At 52.3% G+C, this 7019-nt stretch overlaps 1 protein-coding gene across 1 annotated transcript in view; it reads left to right on the top strand.

Moving 5' to 3' along the window:
- The first annotated feature begins 1914 nt into the window (after nucleotides 1–1914).
- Nucleotides 1915–7019, top strand: part of FSTL1 (follistatin like 1) — a 60948-nt gene continuing 55843 nt past the window's right edge. The window contains exons 1-2 of the mRNA XM_074808908.1: nucleotides 1915–2206; nucleotides 2323–2382. Of these exons, the coding sequence (XP_074665009.1) occupies nucleotides 2204–2206; nucleotides 2323–2382 (63 nt within the window). The 5' untranslated portion in view covers nucleotides 1915–2203. The remainder of the gene's footprint in view (nucleotides 2207–2322; nucleotides 2383–7019) is intronic.

The raw sequence follows: 7019 nt of genomic DNA, 5'->3' as shown, positions 1-7019 counted from the left end.
CCCAGCGCTGAGGGATCTGGTGGAGTTGAGAACGGTCAGTGTGAGGTTAATGGTCGGACTGGACGATCTTCAAGGTCTTTTCCAACCTTGGTGATTCTGTTATTTAAGGGGGTAGCTGTACAAACGTTTGTCTCCCCTCGTGGTGCCTGTCCTCCTGCGGTAACGCTGATGCCTGCATGAGAGACACTTTTTGGTTTTCACCTCTACCCATTTCCACTTGATAAAAACTAACTTGAAGAAATACCCTTTCGTGTACCCGAATGCCAACGCAGAATAGAGGATTTAATCCTTTACCTCGTGTTTCGTATTCGGTCCTTTGATTACACAGAAAAAAAACTCCATGCTCATGGTGACCTACATAATCCAGCACAGTGGCTATCACACTTCCATGAGGTGACTGCCCATGGTATCAGGGAGGGAGTGCAGGAGCTGGGGGACCCCTGCTAGTCCTCTGTTCCCAAGAGTGGTATGAGTCACTTTTACCCTCTGGAAACAGAGACCCTCCTTGTCTAGCACTGCTTGCGCAGAGCCGGGCGTCAAGAGGTCAGAAATCGATGAATCTTTTAAAACGTATTTATCATTTGCCACTTGTTTTTTTTCTTACTGTGGCAGGGTGACTCAGGGCGCCCCTGGTCCTATGATGCTTCTGCAGACTAGAGACCAGCTGAGTTCAGCCATAACTCTGCCTGCACTGTGTCATGAGGCAAGGCAGTCAATGACGCCAAAACAAAAAGGTACATTATGAAAGGTGAGTTTAAAAAGGAAAAAAGACAATGAAAACCACACCGCTCAGCATCAGCAGTGAAATAATTAGACATCTCTTCAGGGTAGATTTATAGGCTAGTACCACTCACAGACAGAAGCAGAACTTGCTGGGGAGGATGCTTTATATATGCAAAATTAGTAACAATCGTCCTAAAAACAAAACAGGGTGAGGAAACAGAGCCTGAGGAAGCACGGAAAAACGATACAGCTGCCATGAACAGATCAGATGTGGCTGATCCAGGATAACTCTTTCCCAGAGTTTGTTCCTTCCCGCAGGATGCTGGAGTAATCGTGGGTCTTGGTGAATGATGAAGGGGGGGACACCAGCATCTCCCATGGCACCTGCTTACGTTGAGAGCATGGAATAAAGAAGGGCAAGAAGATAGACAGTTTATGAGCACGCCTGGTTATGGAGTGAGACGGGATTTCAAAGCCAGCGGTGTCAGTTTTGGATACAACCAACCTCAAAACTCGAGGAAAAGCCCTTGACCACTAGTGTCGTGGTGTTGCTTTGCTGTAACAGAGATTCCTGTATGTGCCCAGGACAATCAGTCTCTTTGTGTTGTCAGATCCTGCCTTTTAGCTACCGGAGGCTTCTGAAATCCAGAGATGAAGAGATTAAACAAGAGGATCACAGGTATTTAAACACAAATGAGCACCACCAGGCATTTCAGGTGGGATTTTGGCCCCCTGTGCCTGGCACGACAGCCTGTTCCCCTCACCGAATGCCATCTGGATCCTAACATATTCGGACTTAAACCCTTATTTTTAAACCTCCCTGCATCCTGACACCAACGTCCCCTGTAGCCGCGGCCGGGATTTCAGCATGGCCTCATGGCTGGAGCGTGGTGGCGGGGCGGGTTTCCACCATGCCCTGCCTGTGAAGAAGCCACCTCGTGCCTCAGTTTCCCCTTTTTGTGACAATGTGGGGAGCACCCCTCGGAGGGGGCTCTCGGCCGAGCTGCCCCCGCTCCCCCTGGCCCCTCACCAGTGCAGGGCTCGGGGCGGGGGGGAGCTCCCCGGAGCCAGCTCTTGCGGCCGAGGGTGTGAGGCCGGGCGGGGCGGGGCGGCAACCCCCTCCTCGGGCAATTCGCTGGGCCGGGGGACACGAGTCCCCAGGACACGGGTCCCCAGGACGCCCCTGCGCCTTCAGCGGCCGCCCAGGACCCCGCGGGGCGCCGAGGGGCCCGGCGGCGGGAGGGCCCGGGGGCACCGCTGAGGGGCGGCGGCCGCCCCCTCACGGCGGGCCCGGGATGGAGGCGGCCCCGGGGCGGGGGGGGAGGCGGCCGGGGGTCGGGCCGGGGGTGGAGCCGCGGGCTGGCGGGTCGGGGTGAGGGGAAGGAGGGGGGGGGGAGTCCTCCCCTTCCCTTCCCGAGCGAGCCGGAGCCGGGGAAGGCGCCTCCGCCACAACTCCTGCCCCGCCGGTGCCGCCAGCAGCATGGTGAGCGCGGCCGCCGGGCGGGAACTTTGGCGGCGGCGGCCCCGGCCCCGCTCGCCCCGGCCCGGCCCGCGCTCACCGCCCCCCCTTCCCCCCCCGCCCCGCTCCCTCTCTTGCAGATCTGGAAAACTCTCCCGCTGCTCTGCGCCCTGATGGCCGTCGCCCGCCTGCGAGCCGAGGTAGGCGCCGGGCCCCGGCGACGGGCCGGGGGTGAGGTGGGGGACGGGAGGCTGGGGCGGGGGACGGGGGTCCCTTCTTGGCGTTTTCCACCGCCGGCGGCACCCCGGAGCGGGGAGGGGGGGCAGCCGGGACGGAGGAAAGTAGCAGCCGGGGCGGGAGGGAAGTTGCGGGGCCGCCGGACCCCTCCGTGGGGGCGAGGGGGCCGCGTCCCCGCCCGGGCCGGCCCCCCCTCATGCCGCCGCCGGGCTGGGCTCCCCTGGGCAGCCCCCTTCCCGCCCGCCCTCCCTCCCGCTCTTTCTCTCTCTCTCTCGTTTTTCTTCCCTTCTTTTACTGCAATGACATTGAAAGCCCCCAACTCGCAACCCCCCCAGCTCTGTTGACAGAAAATAAACGGTGCCTGAATTCCCGGTTGCGGCGGCCTCCGTAAAAGTGAGGTCAGAAACCAAATATTTGATAATTACGGCAGGGGAAATGTGGAAGTGATTTGAGGAAAATGAACTCAAGCTGGGCTGGGGAGGGAGGCCGAGCCTGCTTTCGGAGGGAAGCGGTCCCGCTCGGGGGGCGGGGGGCGGCTCGTCCTCCCCGCCTGCATTTTTTCTCCCTACATATTTCTCCCAGATGGTGAGACCCACCCTAGAGCATCGCAGTTTGGCTCTGCACAAAAAAAGAAAAAAAAATATATTAAAAAAATGCATAAACACGTCTGATTTCCTACAAACGGTTCCCTCTTTTTCTGCCTCCCACCCGTGCACTGCACTGCCCGGGTTATGGCAGGGAGAGGTTTTTAGGGGGAAGCCCATCGCTGTTGCTCTGCCCTGGTAAGCAAAAGCTCTTTGGCGAACTCCCCGCAACTGCCAGCTGCTCGATGAGGGGACAAACAATTCAAAGGTTGGGGCATGTGAGGAGCGGAGGCGAGACAGGGCAGTTGCGAGCCGACACTGTCAACCTCTACGCTCTAGTCGTGGCAGCTGTGAAAACCAAGGGGAGCGGGACTGAGCTGTACGGGCTAGCGTTTCACATCTGCCTGTACATGATAATATTGTAATGCACTTTCTTCCCAAGGCGTGACATACTTCTGTAGTCAGCGTTTCCACGCATCCTCTCCAGCACTGTCCTGAAAAAGCCACATCAGTTTTATTCGTTTTCTTCGAAACCCTAAATAAACCTTAATCACTTTGGGTCAATATACAGCAAAACCTCTGTAGGAAGGAAGTGCACAGCAGCACATCCGTAAGACTAATTATAATAAGAGCTAAACAGTGATGGCACAGGTCTGAGTAAAGCCCCTTGGAGTCAGTAAGCCAGAGAAACATAGCCAAGATGTGTTTGGCCCTTGATTTCTGATTTCACCAGTGCCGCTAACATTACGTTAATGGTCAATGTGCTAAATCCTGCTTTTTGCCTAATGTACTCTAATTTGGAGTACCTGGATGGCTTCCCAAGTGTGTAGTACTGTCATGTCTCTGTGCCTCATCTGCAAACTGAAAGTAAGAAAAATGTACATCCGTCATGTTCAAAACTTGGTTTTAAAGGCCGCTTCATGCTTGAGTGGATAAATGAATGATTTGACTGTTTTCAGCGGTCCAGGTGTCAAACCAATGAACGTTTTGGTTCCATTCCAGTCTAAGTTCAGCAAAACTTGAGAGTGATGAGTGAGGTTTGGGTCTGGTTTCAGGGAAAATTGACACCTCAGGCAACTTTTGTTTGGGGGTTCAGTTTGATTCCTTGTTGCTGGTAGCTGCCAAGTGGTGCCCATCAGTTTGTTCACAGGTAGTATCCCACCCTCTGGAATATCTAGACCTTCTAGTTTTCTAGGGAGTGGGCTGTGCTTGCAGGTGAGCTTCTTGCATTTCAGAGACGGCTTTGATGGTTGCCCCCTTCTAAATGTTTCTTATTACCACTCTCCTGCATCACTGGCATTTAGTAAGATTAGTTTGGCATTTTCCTGTGTGGTTTTCCCTCTTCCAGATTTTGGAAGTGATAACCTCTCTGTTTCTTCTGTTTCAGCTGCAGTTTGCATTTTGTGCCTTTCAGTATGTTAGGAATATTAACACTGAGCCTTAAGCTTGTAATCCTTTTGTCGGCAAAACTATATCTGAACTGTACTGGGCTTTTTGTACGACACTCATTTCTACAACATTGTTAGGTGCGTAATTAGAGTCTTGAAAGAAAGAAAGGAATTGCTTCAGTAAATGTTCCTGGCATGACTTTGTGCAGACTGGAAAATCTGAGACGTGCCAAAACTTGGGAGCTTTTCTTGGCCCGGTTCAGTAATAGTCACAAGAGCAATAGACGGTGAACTGTACTCCTCGGATGGAAGCCAGCCACCAGCTTCAGACAGCCCTTTTTATCCCTTTCTTCCTGGGTCAGGCTCTCAGTAAGGCCGCCGTTCACTCATATTAACAGGGATGCTGTTCTCAGCTGGGGCTTTCCAAAGCAGATGGAGTGATTTTTGGGAAGCATCCATCGCGATAGAGGAAAGGGGAGAGGCTCAAAATGTCTGATGAATGTATTAAAAGTTGATCAGTTGTCCATATCATGCTGGAGCAAGTTCCCTAGTTAACACTGGAGAGAAGTCCTGTCCCTGTTTGACTGTGTCCGTGAGGTGTGAAGGGGGGCATGCGGGAACACTTCCACTGGTGGTACCGCTGCAGTTACACCAGCATCATTATATGTCCCACCAGGATACTTACTTCAAAATAAGACTGAGGGTTTTTCTTTTTTCATTTTGGCTTAAACCTGATTCAGATTCATCAAGAAAGATATTTTCACCATGAATTTTAGATGTTAGCAAAGAGGCTTATGCCAGCATGAGTATATTGGTGCAGGCTGTGGACGGAAGTCTTTTCCTGAATCCAGCGTTGCCAAGAGGAGGTCACTGCCCTGGCCTGCCCTTTACTCCTTGCCAGTTTTCTGGCTGTTCAGATTAATTTCTGGGACAGGCAGCTGTTCTCCTGAACTATCCTTAACCCATTTCTGGCCAAATGAGCCAGCCTTTGGAAAGAGTTATGTAAACAGTTTAATCTGATTTGTCTCATTGTGGCTAAAAAGGGCTAGAGGAGGGCTAGAGGCTCTCCTCTTGTGAGGAGATCTACTGACAGATCTGAGGGGGCTGTAATCTCAAGCAACACAGCGATGACAAGCATCTGGAGGCAGATTTATAACCTTTTCTAATAGTACAGGGTTTGCAGTGTCTACATCTGTTGTAACCCTGGGATTAATTTTTTTCGCCCCACCTCCTTTTCCCTCGCTCTAATTTTTCCATGTGAAAAGCTGAAAAGGGATGTGATGGGGGAGAGAAAAGACAAAGGTTTCAGCTAAATTCTGTTTGGTTAATTTACCTGAGCGCTTCCTCTCAATCTGACTTGACTGCTTTGGCATGTAGGGAGGGCAACACTCAACCCCTCCCAAGACCTGTGCCCCTTTTGCCAGCAGAGTGATCACGTGCCCCCAGGGAGATGGAGATGGAGCTGGGAGTTCAGCTGGTCTTTGTAAAACCTGGTGTACTTCCTCCCACTGGGCTGTTCACACGGCCTGGCCAGCATCGTCAGCTTGCTTTGGTTAAACTTTTCCCACATTTTTGTGATGGTGAAAACTAAAAACTGCTGTCTTAATAAATGAAACTGAATAAATTAATGTTGAGATCCTGATGTAATGGCATAGCTGTATTTGCATGTATTTGGCCCTGAAGCCATCATTTTAAGAAAGGTCCATTTGCCTTTGAAATTTAGTGGTAGAGACTTTGTGGACAGTTCAGACCTCCTCTCGCTGATATTTTATCCATGGCAGTGGAAAGAAAAGACACCATGGTGCCAATCATGTGGATAGCTCGGCTGTTTTTAATATGCTCTGGCTTTGTGCAATAAAACCCAGCAGTTTCACGTAACCCGCTAATGTAATAAAAGTAGCTTTCCAGGTCTAGTCTAGCAGGCACATCTTCAGTCTTCAGTGGAAGGAAAAATTGCATCCATTTTTCTCCTTCAGCTGGTTTTGGAGTGATAGGCATCTTCCTCCTTGAAATCCTGCCCTTGAGTGCCAGACCAGGCGTTGCTGGAGTTGCGCCTCAAGGCAACAAGCATATTTTAAATGGGGAGGCAGGGAAAAGAGCGATTCTACCCTGGGCGCTGAGCAAAGGCTCATCTGTTCAAAGCCTGGTTTTTAAGGCACGTGCTGTGCCGTCGGGCTGCTGCTGTGCTGCGGATGGTCCCAGGGATCAGAGTCTGGGAGACGAACCAAGCGGGTCTGTCTGAGGCACCTCATGCTGGGCTGAAGTCGCTGGCCAGATGCCCCGTGTATGAGTGTTGAAACAACCTCCCCGGCAGTTTTGAAGGGACCGTAACCTCCGAGCAGCAGCGTGCGTGCCACAAGCTCTGAAGCTGAAGCAATGTCGCGTAGCACGTACGTGTGCGTGGCAGCTTGATGCTGCTTCTCGGATGGAGCTGCCGTCAGATCCGAGCTGCTTTGTGCAAATGCACTGTAGCAGAGTGAATGACTTTATCTGCCAGAGTGCAAATTCCTTGCCGGTAATTAACAGGGGGCTGCTGCTGGGGGCTGCCTGGGAGGCATCTCTGGTCCCCGCACAGGAGGAAGGGACTGGCTGAGAGTCTCCTGTTGCATTTTCCAGCTGCTGTTATTG

The sequence above is a fragment of the Strix aluco genome, chromosome 2 (genome assembly GCF_031877795.1).
Source record: "Strix aluco isolate bStrAlu1 chromosome 2, bStrAlu1.hap1, whole genome shotgun sequence".
In the NCBI taxonomy this organism is placed as follows: Eukaryota; Metazoa; Chordata; class Aves; order Strigiformes; family Strigidae; genus Strix; species Strix aluco.
The sequence above is the reverse complement of the archived record's forward strand: the minus strand, read 5'-3'. Positions and strand labels throughout refer to the sequence as shown.